General features: G+C 41.1%; 1 protein-coding gene across 2 annotated transcripts in view; it reads left to right on the top strand.

Annotated features, from left to right (window-relative positions):
* Nucleotides 1-17,405, top strand: part of LOC124008437 (sodium/hydrogen exchanger 10-like) — a 30,831-nt gene that overhangs the window by 152 nt on the left and 13,274 nt on the right. The window contains exons 2-15 of one of the 2 annotated variants that reach the window (XM_046319753.1): nt 8,813-8,878; nt 9,181-9,349; nt 9,535-9,635; nt 11,424-11,552; nt 11,710-11,875; nt 11,961-12,077; nt 12,173-12,334; nt 12,450-12,549; nt 12,636-12,776; nt 12,889-13,060; nt 13,185-13,266; nt 13,850-14,031; nt 14,224-14,364; nt 14,824-14,921. In XM_046319753.1, the coding sequence (XP_046175709.1) occupies nt 9,205-9,349; nt 9,535-9,635; nt 11,424-11,552; nt 11,710-11,875; nt 11,961-12,077; nt 12,173-12,334; nt 12,450-12,549; nt 12,636-12,776; nt 12,889-13,060; nt 13,185-13,266; nt 13,850-14,031; nt 14,224-14,364; nt 14,824-14,921 (1,736 nt within the window). In that variant the 5' untranslated portion in view covers nt 8,813-8,878; nt 9,181-9,204. The remainder of the gene's footprint in view (nt 1-8,812; nt 8,879-9,180; nt 9,350-9,534; nt 9,636-11,423; nt 11,553-11,709; nt 11,876-11,960; nt 12,078-12,172; nt 12,335-12,449; nt 12,550-12,635; nt 12,777-12,888; nt 13,061-13,184; nt 13,267-13,849; nt 14,032-14,223; nt 14,365-14,823; nt 14,922-17,405) is intronic. The other variant, XM_046319832.1, reaches the window with a different exon arrangement.

Genomic DNA, 17,405 nt, shown 5'->3' with positions numbered 1-17,405 from the left:
GTTTAGCTTGCTAACGTATGCTAACATAGCTAACGTTAGCAAGCGTATTTTGCCCACAGAAGCCGTTGATCAGCGCAGTGGGAAAGGGGCTCGATCTCGTATGTTTGTGTTTTCATAGCTACTGTAGCTAACTGCTGCAGTGGTTGGCTAGTTTCTGGCTTCGTTGCCACGCAAGTTAACCAGCAGTGTCGTGTAGTAGCTAGTGATCTAAAGTTAGCTAACTAACGTTACATGTAGTTTAACTAGCTAACGTTAGCTAATATTAGTCATTTCTGTAATTAGCTAGCTAGCTACATTTTTTGTAGCTTGGCGGTAGTCAGTATTGAGGAAGCTACCCACTGGGCAGTGGCACACCACTTCATTTCAACGTGGATAATTGGGTAATATTTAGTTGAGACATTGTAGATCAATGCGATTACAACCTATATTCACCCACTCAAAAAGCTAGTTGAATTTCCAATTCCAATGTGTTATCACTATGCTTTCGACCACCTAAAAGCACAACCAAATTCCAATGGAAAAACAATGTCTGATTTTTGGTTAGTTGTTAACATTACCCAAATGTTTATCAATGCGCGTTTTGACACAACCAAATGTCAGCATTTTAAAGGATGTGCTTAATCTAGTGCTTGAATAGTACCATCTGTGCCACATACTTGGCTTGCTTTAATTCCAGTTTGTCTACAAATTAATCAAATCAAATTGTATTTGTCACGTACATGTGCTTAGCAGATGCTATTGCGGGTGTTGCGAAATGCTTGTGGTTCTAGCTCTAACAGTGCAGTAATATCTAACTGTAATATCTAACAATTTCACAACAATACACGCGCATCTAAAGTAAAGGAATTAAATTAAGAATATTTCAACATTTGGGAGAGCAATGCCAGAGCGGCATAGACTAAGATACAGTAGAATAGGATAGAATACAGTATATACATATTAGATGAGTAATCCAAATTTGTAAACATTATTAAAGTGACTAGTATTCCATTATTAAAGTGGCCAGTGATTCCAAGTCTATGTATATAGGGCAGCAGCCTCTAATGTGCTAGTGATAGCTATTTAACAGTATTTAACAGTCTGGTCTTTTTGGCCTTCCTTGCGACATCGGGTTTCGGTGTCCTGGAGGGCAGGTAGTTTGCTCCCGGTGATGCATTGGGCAGAATGCACCACCCTCTGGAGAGCCCTGTGGTTGCGGGTGGTGCAGTTGCTGTACCAGGCAGTGATACAGCCTGACAGGATGCCCTCAATTGTGCATCTGTAACATTTTGTGAGGATTTTAAGTGCCAAGACAAATTTCTTCAACGTCCTGAGGTTGAAGAGGCGCTGTTCCACCACACTGTATGTGTGGGTGGGCCATTTCAGTTAGTCAGTGATGTGTACGCCTAGGAACTTGGTCGACCGATTATGATTTTTCAACACCGATACCGATTATTGAAGGACCCAAAAAGCTGCTGCCGATTAATCGGCCGATTGAATATATATATATATATATATATGATTTTACATTTGTAATAATGACAATTACAACAATACTGAATGAACACTTATTTTAACTTAATATAATACATCAATAAAATCTATTTAGCCTCAAGTAAATAATGAAACATGTTCAACTTGGTTTAAATAATGCAAAAACAAAGTGTTGGAGAAGAAAGTAAAAGTGCATTATGTGCTATGTAAGAAAGCTAACGTTTCAGTTCCTTGCTCAGAACTTGAGAACATATGAAAGCGGGTGGTTCCTTTTATCATGAGTCTTCAATATTCCCATGTAAGAACTTTTAGGTTGTAGTTATTATAGGAATTATAGGACTATTTCCCTCTATACCATTTGTATATCATTAACCTTTGACTATTGGATGTTCTAATAGGCACTTTAGTATTGCCAGTGTAACAGTATAGCTTCCGTCCCTCTCCTCGCTCCTCCCTGGGCTCGAACCAGCAACACAACGACAACAGCTATCATCGAAGCAGCGTTACCCATGCAGAGCAAGGGGAACAATTAGTAGAAGGCTCAGAGCGAGTGACGTTTGAAACGCTATTAGCGCGCGCTAACTAGCTAGCCATTTCACTTCGGTTATTTCACAGCCTCATCTCGGGATTTGATAGGCTTGAAGTCATAAACAACATAAGTTTAATGCTAGCTAGCAACTTACCTTGGCTTACTGCATTCGCATAACAGGCAGTGTCCTTGTGGAGTGCAACGAGAGAGAGGCAGGCCGTTATATTGAGTTGAACTAGTTGTAAGATTGGATCCCCCGAGCTGACACGTTGAAAATCTGTCGTTCTGCCCCTGAACAAGGCAGTTAACCCACCGTTCCTAGGCCGTCATTGAAAATAAGAATGTGTTTTTAACTGACTTGCCTAGTTAAATAAAGGTACAAATATTTTTTTAAATCGGCGCCCAAAAATACAGATTTCCGATTGTTATGAAAACTTGATATCGGCCCTAATTAATCAGCCATTCCTATTAATCGGTCGAACTCTATTTTTCACCTTCTCCACTGTGGTCGCATCGATGTGGATAGGGGGGAGGCTCCCTCTGCTGTTTCCTTGACATGTTTCCTTGATATGTTGGATTCATGTCTCAATCAAAAGTCTAACTTAAATGATAGTACTAAATAAAATCAAACTTTAAATTAGACTTTAACTTGAATCCAAAATATAAATTATTAATATGTAGGCAAACTGGAATTAAAGCCAGACTAAGTCAGTGGCATAGATGGCACTATCCAAGCAGAAGATACATCTCCATCAAATGTTGATATTTGGTTGCGTTAAAACCCTGGATGGGAGACTATTTCGAAATTTGGTAACCATGATGACATAATTACGTTGAAACAACGTTGAGTCTGTGTTTGTGCCCAGTGGGTACTCTGAAAATATAGATAGCTAGCTAGTTCAAAGTAATGTTACATGCTACCAAAAGAAGTTAAGCTGCACCAGAGAGGAAGAAGCAAAGCGAGAGTATTTACAGTACTCTGGCCAGTACTCTGTTCGCATGAGATAAGCAGACCAAGTGGGGATTTACATTTTTATTATTCTAATATTTTTTTCTACACTTTACCCTTTTTTACCCAATTGGTAGTTACAGTCTTGTCCCATCGCTGCAACTTGAGTACAGACTCGGGAAATGCGAAGGTCAAGAGCCATGCGTCCTCCGAAACACGACTCTGCTACACCGCACTACTTCTTGACACACCGCTCGCTAAACCTGGAAGCCAGCTGCACAAATGTGTCGGAGGAAACACCGTACAACTGGTGACTGTGTCAGCGTTCATGCGCCCGGCCCGCCACAGGAGTCGCTAGAGTGAGATGGGACAAGGACATCCTTGCCGGCCAAACCTTCCCCAAACCTGGACAACGCTGGGCCAATTGTGCTTCTGCTCATGGATCTCCCGGTCGCAGCCGGCTGCAACGCAGCCCTGGATCAAACCCGGATCTGTAGTGACACCTCAAGCACTGCAGTGCCTTAGACTGCTGCGCCACTCGGGAGGCCAAGTGGGGATTGTTTTGTATGGAGGTCTATGAGAGAGTTTCCAATAACATGAGGCTTATTTGATCTAATAGAGGTTTCATAATGTTTAGCTGTTACAAATAATGTACGTTAAGTGGATGCATGTGGCTTTCTGGGCAACTTTGAGAAAAATGACTTAGTTGTGCCTGTTATTCACACGTGTATCTGCCCTTTCATTGGCTAGAATGGTCCTATCTGATCTCGCCTCTCGTCTGCCTTCCATCTTTGTGGACATGATTTTCCATTGTTGAATTTCTTGCCAATATAATAGATATTCCGATGGAATTGAGGAGTACACCACATCAGTCACTGGCTTCATCAATAATTGCATCGATAATGTCGTCCCCACAGTGACTGTACGTACATACTCCAACCAGAAGCCATGGATTACAGGCAACATCTGCACTGAGCTAAAGGCTAGAGCTGCTGCTCTCAAGGAGCAGACTACAAAGGGAAGCACAGCCGAGAGCTGCCCAGTGACACAAGCCTACCAGACGAGCTAAATAACTATTATGCTCGCTTCGAGGCAAATAACACTAAAACATGCATGAGAGCATCAGCTGTTCCAGACGATTGTGTGATCACGCTCTCCGCAACCGATGTGAGTAAGACCTTCAAACAGGTCAACATTCAGACGGATTGCCAGGACATGTACTCCGAGCATGCGCTGACCAACTGGCAAGTTTCTTCACTGACATTTTCAACCTATCTCTGTCTGTCTGTAATACCAACATGTTTCAAGCAGACAACCATTGTCACTGTGCCCAAGAGCACTAAGGTAACCTGCTTAAATGACTACCAACCCGTACCACTCACCTCTGTTGCCATGAAGTGCTTTGAAAGGCTGGTCATGGCTCACATCAACAGTATTATCCCAGAAACCCTAGACCCACATCGATTTGCATACTACCCCAACAGATCCACAGATGATGCAATCTCGATTGCACTCCACACTGCCGTTTCCCACCTGGACAAAAGGAACACCTATGTGAGAATGGTATTAAATGACTACAGCTCAGCATTCAATATCATAGTGCCCTCAAAGCTCATCAATAATCAAATCAAAGTTTATTTGGCACGTGCGCCAAACTACTTACAGGCCCTAATCAACAATGCATTTTTAAGTAAGAAATTGCTATTAGGTGAACAATAGATAAGTAAAGTAATAAAAAACAACAGTAAAAAGACATTGAAAAATATTAGTAGCGAGGCTATATACAGGCACCGTTTAGTCGGGCTAATTGAGGTAGTATGTACATGAATGTATAGTTAAAGTGATTATGCATATATGATAAACAGAGTAGCAGCAGCATAAATGAGGGGTTTGTGGGGCAGTACAATGCCAATAGTCTGGGTAGCCATTTGATTACCTGTTCAGGAGTCTTTTGGCTTGGGGGTAAAAGCTGTTGAGTAGCATTTTGGTCCTAGACTTGGTGCTCTGGTACCGCTTGCCATGCAGTAGTAGAGAAAACAGTCTATGACAGGGGTGGCTGGGGTCTTTGACCGGATGGTGTAGAGATCCTGGATGGCAGGCAGCTGCCCCAGTGATGTACTGGGTCGTACGCACTACTCTCTGTAGTGCCTTGCAGTCGGAGTCTGAGCAGTTGCCATACCAGGCAGTGACCACTCGCATTAACATTTGCTAACTATGTGTATGTGACCAATAAAATTTAATTTGATTCGATGCAACCCATCACGATTCTCTCTGTTGCAGCTGTAGAACCTTTTGAGGATCTGAGGACCTATGCCAAATCTTTTCAGTCTCCTGAGCGGGAATAGGTTTTGTCGTGCCCTCTTCACGACTGTCTTAGTGGGTTTGGACCATGTTAGTTTGTTGGTGATGTGGACACCAAGGAACTTTGAAGCTCTCAACCTGCTCCACTACAGCCCCATCAATGAGAATGGGGGTGTGCTCAGTCCTCCTTTTCCTGTAGTCCACAATCATCTCCTTTGTCACTAAGCTAAGGGCCCTGGGACTAAACACCTCCACCTGCAACTGGACTCCTGTGCTCCCTGTTCACTCATGACTGGACGGCCAGGCACGTCTCCAACACCATCATTAAGTTTGCCAATGACACAACAGTGGTAGGCCTGACCACCGACAACGACAAGACAGCCTATAGGGAGGAGGTCAAAGACCTGACCGTGTGGTGCAAGGACAACAGCCTCTCCCTCAACGTGATTCAAGACAAAGGAGATGATTGTGGACAACAGGGAAAGGAGGACCGAGCACGCTGCCATTCTCATCGACGGGGGTGTAGCCACTTTAACGATACCTACGTGTACATACTACCTCAATTAGCCTGACTAACCGTAGCCACGCTACTGTATATAGCCTCACTACTGTTATTTTTCACTGTCTTTTTACTGTTGTTTTTATTTCTTTACTTATCTATTGTTCACCTAATACAAATCAAATTCAAATCAAATCAAATGTATTTATATAGCCCTTCGTACATCAGCTGATATCTCAAAGTGCTGTATAGAAACCCAGCCTAAAACCCCAAACAGCAAGCAATGCGGGTGTAGAAGCACGGTGTCTAGGAAAAACTCCCTAGAAAGGCCAAAACCTAGGAAGAAACCTAGAGAGGAACCAGGTTATGTGGGGTGGCCAGTCCTCTTCTGGCTGTGCCGGGTGGAGATTATAACAGAACATGGCCAAGATGTTCAAATGTTCATAAATGACCAGCATGGTCAAATAATAATAAGGCAGAACAGTTGAAACTGGAGCAGCAGCATTCTAGCAGCCGTATTTAGCACTAACTGAAGTTTATTTAGGGCTTTATCCAGGTAGCCGGAAAGTAGAGCATTGCAGTAGTCTAACCTGCATTATTTTTGGACAGAAAGTTTCTGATTTTTGCAATGTTACATAGATGGAAAAAAGCTGTCCTTGAAATGGTCTTGATATGTTCTTCAAAAGATAGATCGGGGTCCAGAGTAACGCCAAGGTCCTTCACAGTTTTATTTGAGACGACTGTACAACCATTAAGATTAATTGTCAGATTCAACAGAAGAACTCTTTGTTTCTTGGGACCTAGAACAAGCATCTCTGTTTTGTCTGAATACCTATTTCTTACTTAAAAATTGCACTGTTGGTTAGGGCCTGTAAGTAAGCAAGGTTTACACCTGTTGTATTCGGCGCACGTGACAAATAAACTTTGATTTGATTTAGTGGAGCAGGTTGAAAGCTTCAAGTTCCTTGGCATCCACATCAACAACAAACTAACATGGTCCAAGCACACCAAGACAGTCGTGAAGAGGGCACGACAAAATCTATTCCCCCTCAGGAGACTAAAAATATTTGGCATGGGTCCTCAGATCCTCAAAAGGTTCTACAGTTGCACCATAGAGAGCATCCTGATGGGTTGCATCACTGCCTGGTATGGCAACTGCTCGACCTCCGACTGCAAGGCACTACAGAGGGTAGTACGTACGGCCAGTACATCACCGGGGCCAAGCTTCCTGCCATCCAGGACCTCTATACCAGGTGGTGTCAGAGGAATGCCCTAATTGTTGTCAAAGACTCCAGCCACCCTAGCCATAGACTGTTCACTCTGCTACCGCACGACAAGCGGTACCGGAGCGTCTAGGTTCAAGAGGCTTCTAAACAACTTTTTAACAAATCAAAATACATTTTATATTTGAGATTCTTCAAAGTAGCCACCCTTTGCCTTGATGACAACTTTGCACACTCTTGGCATTCTCTCAACCAGCTTCACCTGGAAGGCTTTTCCACATATGCTGAGCATTTGTTGGCTGCTTTTTCTTCACTCTGCGGTCCAACTCTTCACAAACCACCTCAATTGGGCTGAGGTCGGGTGATTGTGTCATCTGATGCAGCACTACATCACTCTCCTTCTTGGTCAAATTGCCCTTACACAACCTTGAGGTGTGTTGGGTCATTGTCCTGTTGAAAACAAATGATAGTCCCACTAAGCGCAAACCAGATGATATGGCGTATTGCTGCAGAATGCTGTGGTAGCCATGCTGATTAAGTGTGCCTTGAATTGTAAATAAATCACAGACAGTGTCACCAGCAAAGCACCATCACACCGCCTCCTCCATGCTTCATGGTGGAGCACACATTTGGAATTAATCCGTTCACCTACTCTGCGTCTCACAAAGACACGGCGGTTGGAACCAAAAATCTAATTTGGACTCATCAGACCAAAGAACAGGTTTCCACTGGTCCAATGTCCATTGCTTATGTTTCTTGGCCCAAGCAAGTCTCTTCTTCTCATTGGTGTTCTTTAGTAGTGGTTTCTTTGTAGCAATTCGACCATGAAGGCCTGATTCACACAGTCTCCTCTGAACAGTTGATGTTGAGATGCGTCTGTTTCTTTAACTCTATGAAGCATTTATTTGGGCTGCAATTTCTAAGGCTGGTAACTCTAATGAACTAATGAAATTCCACAAATTATTTTCTAACAAGGCAGACCTGTTAATTGTAATGCATTCCAGGTGACTACATCATGAAGCTGGTTGAGAGAATGCCAAGAGTGTGCAAAGCTGTCATCAAGGCAAAGGGTGGCTATTTTGAAGAATCTCAAATATAAGATATTCTGATTTGTTTAACATTTTTGTGGTTACCACATGATTCCATATATGTTATTCATATTTTTTGATGTCTTCACTATTATTCTACATTGGAGATAATAGTAAAAATAAAGAAAAACCCTTGAATGAGTAGGTGTGTCCAAACATTTGACTGGTACTGTATATATTTACTTAAACCAAGCAAATATATACAACCATTAAAAGATATCTGCCTGCTTCACCTATATTTTGTTTACCCACTGGTTGAATCAATGTTTTTTCCACATCATTGAAATGAAATTACGTTGAACCAACGTGAAATAGACGTTGAATTGACATCTGTGCCCAGTGGGTAGCTATGTAGTTCCAGTTCTAGTTAGCTTACTAACTACACCCCTACATGGCAATCAAGTAAGCAAGTTAGCTAGCTAGCTAATTGACTAGCTAGCTAACTACTGAAAACACTAGCTACCAATATTTTAATTTAGCTTGTTGAACAACCACCAAGCTACTGCAAAATGTAGTTAAATTACTAGCTTGTTGAATAAGCTTCATGTAGTTCACTACTCCCCAACACTGAGTAGTTGAACTAAATTCAAATCTAGGTACTGTTTTTAGTAACCTAGTTAATAAATTTTTTGCCATGTAGGGGTGTAGCTAGGCAATGTACTACATACTACTTTTTTGTACAAAAATACATAAATATCAGAGAAGTGTTTAATAGACTAAATGACAAAATGATCTGTTCTTGCATTTCAGATTTACACTGTACATGTGATACTTTTCAGGAAGTAGTTTGGATGTATTCAAAGTAACTTCAGTTAAGTAAGCTATATTTGTCTTGAGGGTAGCTTTAGTGTAGCTTAACTTCTTTCATTGTGATGTACCTGCTAGCTTGGAAAACTATAGGCCTATTTTCAGAGTAGCTTCCCCAACACTGCTAGCCACACCTATTTTGTCTAACCACCAGATATCCAAAAGAAGCCTGATGTCTTTTGAACAGTTTGACCTGGCTGAGTATCTTTAACGTTAGCTAGTGTGATTTGTAACCCGTCCGAGCCCGCTGACAATGCCCACCCGTTGTCAACGATGGGTGCAATAACCTTTTTCCTGTCCCTCCCTCCCAGTCTACATTCAGTTTGCATGCAAAAATGGCTTTCCTACACACCGAATCCCATTCAGAAATCAGCAATATGATGTCTGATAATGACACCAGCCTCATGCCCTGGATTCTTTTAAGTGACCAGAGTCAACCAGGGATCATACTCACTGTGTTTGGAGCATGTCTCTTTGGAGGTAAAGTTAGATAACTAGCTAGACCGTATACACTAGACACTTCTTGTGCACAATCCAAAACTAAATGCAATATGTAATTGCAAACCATGTCAGTGCCGTACAATTATACACTACCCCTACAATTACCCGTGTTACCCGAAATCCCTCACAAACATGACAACTTTTTTTCCCTCTGGTTTCTACAGCTGTTGTCAGAACCCTCTTGCAGACTCTGAAGCTGCCATATACTGTACTATTAGCCCTTTGTGGGATGTTACTAGGAACACTCAGTTTCCAGTATCCAGAGGTATGGACATACATTTGAACTTGGTAGTTTACATACACCTTATTTGGCTAAGGTGTATGTTTTTCACAATTCCTGACATTTAAACTTAGTAAAAATTCCCTGTCTTAGGTCAGTTAGGATCACCACTTTATTTTAAGAATGTGAAATGTCAGAATAATAGCAGAGAGAATGATTTATTTTAGCTTTTATTTATTTCATCACATTCCCAGTGGGTCAGAAGTTTACATACACTCAATTAGTATTTGGTAGCATTGCCTTTAAATTGTTTAACTTGAGTCAAACATTTCGGGTAGCCTTCCACAAGCTTCCCACAATAACTTGGGTGAATTTTGGCCCATTCCTCTTGACAGAGCTGGTGTAACTGAGTCAGGTTTGTAGGCCTCCTTGCTTTCACACACTTTTTCAGTTCTGCCAACAAATGTTTTATAGGATTGAGGTCAGGGCTTTGTGATAGCCACTCCAATACCTTGACTTTGTTGTCCTTAAGCCATTTTAACACAACTTTGGAAGTATGCTTGCGGTCATTGTCCATTTGGAAGACCCATTTGCGAACAAGCTTTAACTTACTGACTGATGTCTTGAGATGTTGTTTCAATATATCCACATAATGTTCCTTGCTAATGATGCCATCTATTTTGTGAAGTGCACCAGTCCCTCCTGCAGCAAAGCACCCCCACAACATGATGATGCTACCCCCTTGCTTCACGGTTGGGATGGTGTTCTTCGGCTTGCAAGCATCCCCCTTTTTCCCCCAAACATAACGATGGTCTTCATGGCCAAACAGTTTTATTTTTGTTTCATCAGACCAGAGGACATTTCTTCAAAAAGTCTGATCTTTGTCCCCATGGGCAGTTGCAAACTGTAGTTTGGCTTTTTTATGGTGGTTTTGGAGCAGTGGCTTCTTCCTTGCTGAGCGGCCTTTCAGGTTATGTCGATATAGGACTCGTTTTATTGTGGTCCTTTGCTGTTGTTCTGGGATTGATTTTCACTTTTCATACCAAAGTACTTTCATCTCTAGGAGACAGAACGTGTCTCCTTCCTGAGTGGTATGATGGCTGTGTGGTCCCATGGTGTTTATACTTGCGTACTATTGTTTGTACAGATGGAACGTGGTACGGTACCTTCAGTCATTTGGAAATTGCTCCCAAGGATGAACCAGACTTGTGGAGGTCTACAATTTTTGGCTGATTTCTTTAGATTTTCCCATAATGTCAAGCGTAGAGGCACTGAGTTTGAAGGTAGGCCTTGAAATACATCCACAGATACACCTCCAACTGACTCAAATGATGTCAATTAGCCTATCAGAAGCTTCTAAAGCCATGACATCATTTTCTGGAATTTTCCTAGCTGTTTAAAGGCAGTCATCTTAGTGTATGTAAACTTCTGACCCACTGGAATTGTGATACAGTGAATTATAAGTGAAATAATCTGTCTGTAAGCAATTGTTAGAAAAATTACTTGTGTCATGCACAAAGTGGATGTCCTAACCGACTTGCCAAAATTATAGTTTGTTAACAAGAAATTTGTGGAGTGGTTGAAAAACAAGTTCTAATGACTCCAACCTAAGTGTATGTAAACTTCTGACTTCAATTGTATCATATTTATCCAATTATTTAATATCTAAAAGTCTAAAATATACTGTTGAGAAAAGTTGTGTTTTATTATTTTTTTTTATGTTCTGCCTTTATAGACTGGCTACAACCCAAAATTCTGATGTTAATCATAGGTCATATGATCAGAATCAGAATTATGATACCTTTGCTGATATGGATTTGTATTGCTGTCCAGGTCAGTTATTACACAAAGGAGATTGCACACATCAGCCCCAAACTGTTGATTCACACGTTTATGCCCGTGTTGATATTCAGTAGTGCCTTCGAAATTGAATCCCACATCTTTTGGAAATCTTTAATACAGGTGAGGTCTTCCCTGCACTGTTGTTATTATGAACAGGTTGCAATACAATTCATTTTGTGGTGTTTAAAATAAACATAAGTTAACAACACTAAAATACGTCACTAGAAATGACTAAATAAATAACATAAACAGATTATTTAAACTTTGTGTTAAACAGGTACTACTGCTGGCAATACCTGGATTTTTGCTCAGTTCTTCTATGATTGCATTGCTAGTTGTGAAAGTGTATGCTTACAACTGGGACTGGTATGTTGGCATGATGTTTGGAGCCATTGTAAGCACCATTGACCCTTTCATATCAACGGCTTTGTTACGCAGTCTCGGTAAGAATACACATCTTTCTGCAGAAAAATGCAATTTAATGATATCAGCTGTACTGGTAGGAACTCACTATGTCCCTCTCTACAGGAACAGCCAAACCCCTCATACTTCTGATAGAGGGAGAGTCATTGTTCAGTGATGGCGCCTCTATCATTACATTTGATGCATTCAAAGACCTTGCCACTGATCTTAGTCATTTTGAAGGTACAATGTACAGTATCTGTGAAATTACAGTTGTATCTATTTTGGGGTTCAAAGAAGGAATATTCTGTAATCATGTGAATGTTTTCATCCCACAGCAACAACTTTCACCATCAAGCTGATATTGAAAGTCTTCGGGAGCCCTCTGTTAGGGTTCATCATGTCTAAAATCATTATGTTTTGGCTGTCCTACATCTTCAACGATGGACTGATTGAAATAACCATCAGCCTGGCAATGACGTACATCACATTTTACTTCGGTAAGGGAGTTTTTGTTACGTCCTTTTAGAAATGACGTAATTTTGTTTGTTCAATAGCAAGAAATGTATCTTAAATAAATAGAATTTGTTTAATGAACATTTTCATGTCATTTAGCTGAATGGCTAGGCATGTCTGGGGTCATAGCTGTCCTCATTATGGGGCTTCTCTTGGACACTGTCAACTTCAGCCCGGAAATTGAAGTGTTTCTTTTACGGTGAGTCTAGATAATTAAATCCACTTTCTGTGGTGTTTTCTGAATTTAAAATAGTTTCTAAAGACAAGATTCTAATTTTTCTATAGGTTCTGGGAGATGCTGACCTATTTGGCCAACACCTTAATTTTCTTCATTGTTGGTATTGTGGTAGCCAGAGCATTTCAACACGTGGGAGTCAACGATTTTTTCAACATTGTAGTGCTCTACTTTGCTATGTACATCATAAGGTAAATAACATCACTGTTTTAATGAGTTTACATCAGGCATTTAACCAGTTTTTCTACCATGTGCTAATGTTATGTATCAGTTTGGTTTGGGACTCTTCTTTCTCTATTACAGACTTGTGACTGTTATTGCACTGTCACCCTTTCTGGTACGCACTGGCTATGGCTTCAGCTGGCGGTGGGCAGCAGTCTGTGTCTGGGGCGGGACCAAAGGGGCCTTTTGTCTAAGTCTTACACTCATGGCTTTTCAGTCAGACGATTTAGATGAAGAGCAAGTGAGAGAAAAGGTAGGGATTTTTTTGTATTTGCTACTTTCTACCCCTTTAGCAGGCTACCATGATGATAGCAGTGTCTTATGGCCCCGGTTAATGTAATTGCAATCTTGACAGTTGAATATCATCTCTGTTACAGATTTTGGTCCTGTCTTCTGGAATGGTGGTCCTAACACTTCTTATCAATGCATCATCGATGACTTGGTTCCTTAGACTATTAGGTGAGGTATACTGTGTCAAGTAGTTTCTCTTCCTTGACAGCTTGTAGTCCTCTCAAATCTGGTTCGGCCAAAAGAAACATCCAAAAACACCATTCATTTTCCTCGTAGGCTTTGTCCAACGAACCATGTTTGTGAGGCCAACTAAACTGCACTTAGGAGCACCTAGGCAGCAAGAGGTTGTCTCTCTCTGACAATGCATCTTGTGTTCCCAGGCCTGTATTATGTGTTTGTGCCCAGGCCTATATAATGTCTCTTGTGTTCCCAGGCCTGTATGATGTGTCTGTGCCCAGGCCTATATAATGTATCTTGTGTTCCCAGGCCTGTATGATGTGTCTGTGCCCAGGCCTATATAATGTATCTTGTGTTCCCAGGCCTGTATGATGTGTCTGTGCCCAGGCCTATATAATGTCTCTTGTGTTCCCAGGCCTGTATGATGTGTCTGTGCCCAGGCCTATATAATGTATCTTGTGTTCCCAGGCCTGTATGATGTGTCTGTGCCCAGGCCTATATAATGTCTCTTGTGTTCCCAGGCCTGTATGATGTGTCTGTGCCCAGGCCTATATAATGTATCTTGTGTTCCCAGGCCTGTATGATGTGTCTGTGCCCAGGCGCATGGCCATGTATAGTGCGGTGCAGCGGGTGCGGGAGAGCTCGCAGAACACTTTCAGTTTGTTGAAGATTGACAGGTTTTTAGCAGATGCTAACTGGGAAATGGCAGAGCAGAGAGTCCTCATAGAGGACCCCTATAAAACACCCAATGAAAAGGTATTGTGTGTCTCTTTCTGTTTTCTTTAACACGAAGAAGTAACCGATTTGAAACAAAGACGACATGCATATCATCTGTAGTCATTTGGCACTGTGTTACAGTGTAAACACCCAAATCAGTATATCTATATTTTACTCCTACTTTGACATATGAGTGAAAATATATGTCTTTGCCTGTGCCATTTCTTCCAGGTTAGCATTGAAGAGTTCTCTCCCACAGCCAGGATGACTAAGTGCCCAGACTGTGACAGGGACATTCCCTATACACCATCACCACAGGAGCTGGAGGACATGATGGAGGAGGCTCGCATGCGCATCCTGAAGGCTCAGAAGGTATGGTTCACCCCACTGGATCCTATTGACCACAATGTTCATCATAGTCACCCTGACCTTGCGTACAGAGATGGGGCCTAATCGCTCATTCAGCCTGTTCAATGTACAACACATGGAAGCAATGCTCACCTAAAAAGAGGATGAGGTCGAATGTTCTGTTCTTTTCAAATATGTAAAATCAATGTGGTCGTTCGATAGGATATTACGTTAGAAATGGTTTTTGTTTCTTTAATCACAGCCTGTACCTCTGCTTTTCCTCACTTAGTTGTAGCCTTGTTGATACACTTCTACAATTTGGTTAGGATGACCCATAAGAATATAATTAACTTTTTAGCCCACAGGGAAAGAACTATTGACTTTGGTGAATGTAATGGGTTTAGCATGAAGTTGACCGATGAATCATTAAGAGTCCAGAATGAATGGTGCTTAAACTGGAAACTGATGTTGGTTTCCTACCAGACAAGCTACTGGAAGCAGTACAGCGCTGGAATGCTGAACCGAGAGGCAGCCAGGACCCTGATCAATACAGCTGAGAACATGACAGACCACAAGGGAAAGTAAGTGCTGCTCTCATTGACCTCACTCAAAAAGATATAGGACCACTTGGTTCAGTCCGGGTCTATGTGTTTATGATGAGCATCTTCCATTGTTTTTATAGTAATTGTGTAAGTGTGTGGCACCCTTTGGAAAAGGGGGCACCACTTGGAAGACTCTAACCTCAGTAATTGCACCTTATTATGTACTTAGATTAAGCACCCCTTAAATATTTGACATCTCTCTGGGTTATGATTCTATTATTGTCCTAGAGGTTTATTGGCCTATGGCAATGTTAATAGGCCAAGTAATATACAGTGCATTCGGTAAGTATTCAGACCCATTGACTTTTTCCACATTTTATTACGTTACAGCCTTATTCTAAAGTGGATTAAATAGTTTTTTCCCCCTCGTCAATCTACACACAATACCCCATAATAACAAAGCCAAAACAGGTTTTTAGAATTAAAACATAAATCAATAAAAACGGCCAAAATCTGTTCACATGAGATAAGCAGACCAAGTGGGATTGTTTTGTATGGAGGTCTATGAGAGTGTCGAATAACATGAGGCTTATTTGATCGAATTGACGTTTCGTAATGTTTATGCTGTTACAAATAATGTACGCACATGCTGTTACAAATAAGTGGATGCACATGACATTCCCGCAACTTTGAGAAATATGACTTAGTTGTGCCTGTTGTTCACACACGTATCTGCCTTTTCATTGGCTAGAATGGTCCTACCTGATCTCGCCTCCTCTCGCCTATAATAGATCATCTTTGACTGCGATAAAGTTACCATTAAGATACATATTGGTAACATTAGTTTACTTAGCTAGCGAACTAACGTAACTTTGAAAAGTAGCCAGCTAGTTCACTAACATAGTAATGTTAGTTACTTCCAAACTACTTTTTGATAAATTATCATATCTAAATGTGAATTGTTAGCTAACTAGACTAATGTTAGAAATTGCAAGTACAGATCACTATCAAGTCAAATGTTACGAGAATGTGTAATTTAGTTTATTAAACACCAAACTGTTTCGAGTGAGAATTAGGCAGGTCTGATGCTGAAAAACATATAATAATTTATTCCATTTGTAAAGCGATTTTCATTATACAAGATTCTCAAAGTGCAGAAAATAAAAGTATTGACATTACCAGTCAAAAGTTTTAGAACACCTACTCATTCAAGGGTTTTTTGTTATTTTTTCTATTTTCTACATTGTAGAATAATATTGAAGACATCAGAACTATGATGTGGAACACATCTGGAATCATGTAGTAACCAAAAAAGAGTTTAAAAAAGACAAATATACAGTGCCTTGTGAAAGTATTCGGCCCCCCTGAACTTTGCAACCTTTTGCCACATTTCAGGCTTCAAACATAAAGATATAAAACTGTATTTTTTTGTAAAGAATCACCAACAAGTGGGACACAATCATGAAGTGGAACGGCATTTACTGGATATTTCAAACTTTTTTAACAATTCAAAAACTGAAAAATTGGGCGTGCAAAATTATTCAGCCCCCTTAAGTTAATACTTTGTAGCGCCACCTTTTGCTGCGATTACAGCTGTAAGTCGCTTGGGGTATGTCTCTATCAGTTTTGCACATCGAGAGACTGAAATTTTTTCCCATTCCTCCTTGCAAAACAGCTTGAGCTCAGTGAGGTTGGATGGAGAGCATTTGTGAACAGCAGTTTTCAGTTCTTTCCACAGATTCTCGATTGGATTCAGGTCTGCACTTTGACTTGGCCATTCTAACACCTGGATATGTTTATTTTTGAACCATTCCATTGTAGATTTTGCTTTATGTTTTGGATCATTGTCTTGTTGGAAGACAAATCTCCATCCCAGTCTCAGGTCTTTTGCAGACTCCATCAGGTTTTCTTCCAGAATGGCCCTGTATTTGGCTCCATCCATCTTCCCATCAATTTTAACCATCTTCCCTGTCCCTGCTGAAGAAAGGCAGGCCGAAACCATGATACTGCCACCACCATGTTTGACAGTGGGGATGGTGTGTTCAGGGTGATGAGCTGTGTTGCTTTTACGCCAAACAAAACGTTTTGCATTGTTGCCAAAAAGTTCCATTTTGGTTTCATCTGACCAGAGCACCTTCTTCCACATGTTTGGTGTGTCTCCCAGGTGGCTTATGGTAAACTTTAAACAACACTTTTTATGGATATAAATAAGAAATGGCTTTCTTCTTGCCACTCTTCCATAAAGGCCAGATTTGTGCAATATACGACTGATTGTTGTCCTATGGACAGAGTCTCCCACCTCAGCTGTAGATCTCTGCAGTTCATCCAGAGTGATCATGGGCCTCTTGGCTGCATCTCTGATCAGTCTTCTCCTTGTATGAGCTGAAAGTTTAGAGGGACGGCCAGGTCTTGGTAGATTTGCAGTGGTCTGATACTCCTTCCATTTCAATATTATCGCTTGCACAGTGCTCCTTGGGATGTTTAAAGCTTGGGAAATATTTTTGTATCCAAATCCGGCTTTAA

Source organism: Oncorhynchus gorbuscha, linkage group LG01 (assembly GCF_021184085.1).
Source record: "Oncorhynchus gorbuscha isolate QuinsamMale2020 ecotype Even-year linkage group LG01, OgorEven_v1.0, whole genome shotgun sequence".
Classification (NCBI taxonomy): domain Eukaryota; kingdom Metazoa; phylum Chordata; class Actinopteri; order Salmoniformes; family Salmonidae; genus Oncorhynchus; species Oncorhynchus gorbuscha.
This window is presented reverse-complemented; position numbering and strand designations above follow the sequence as displayed.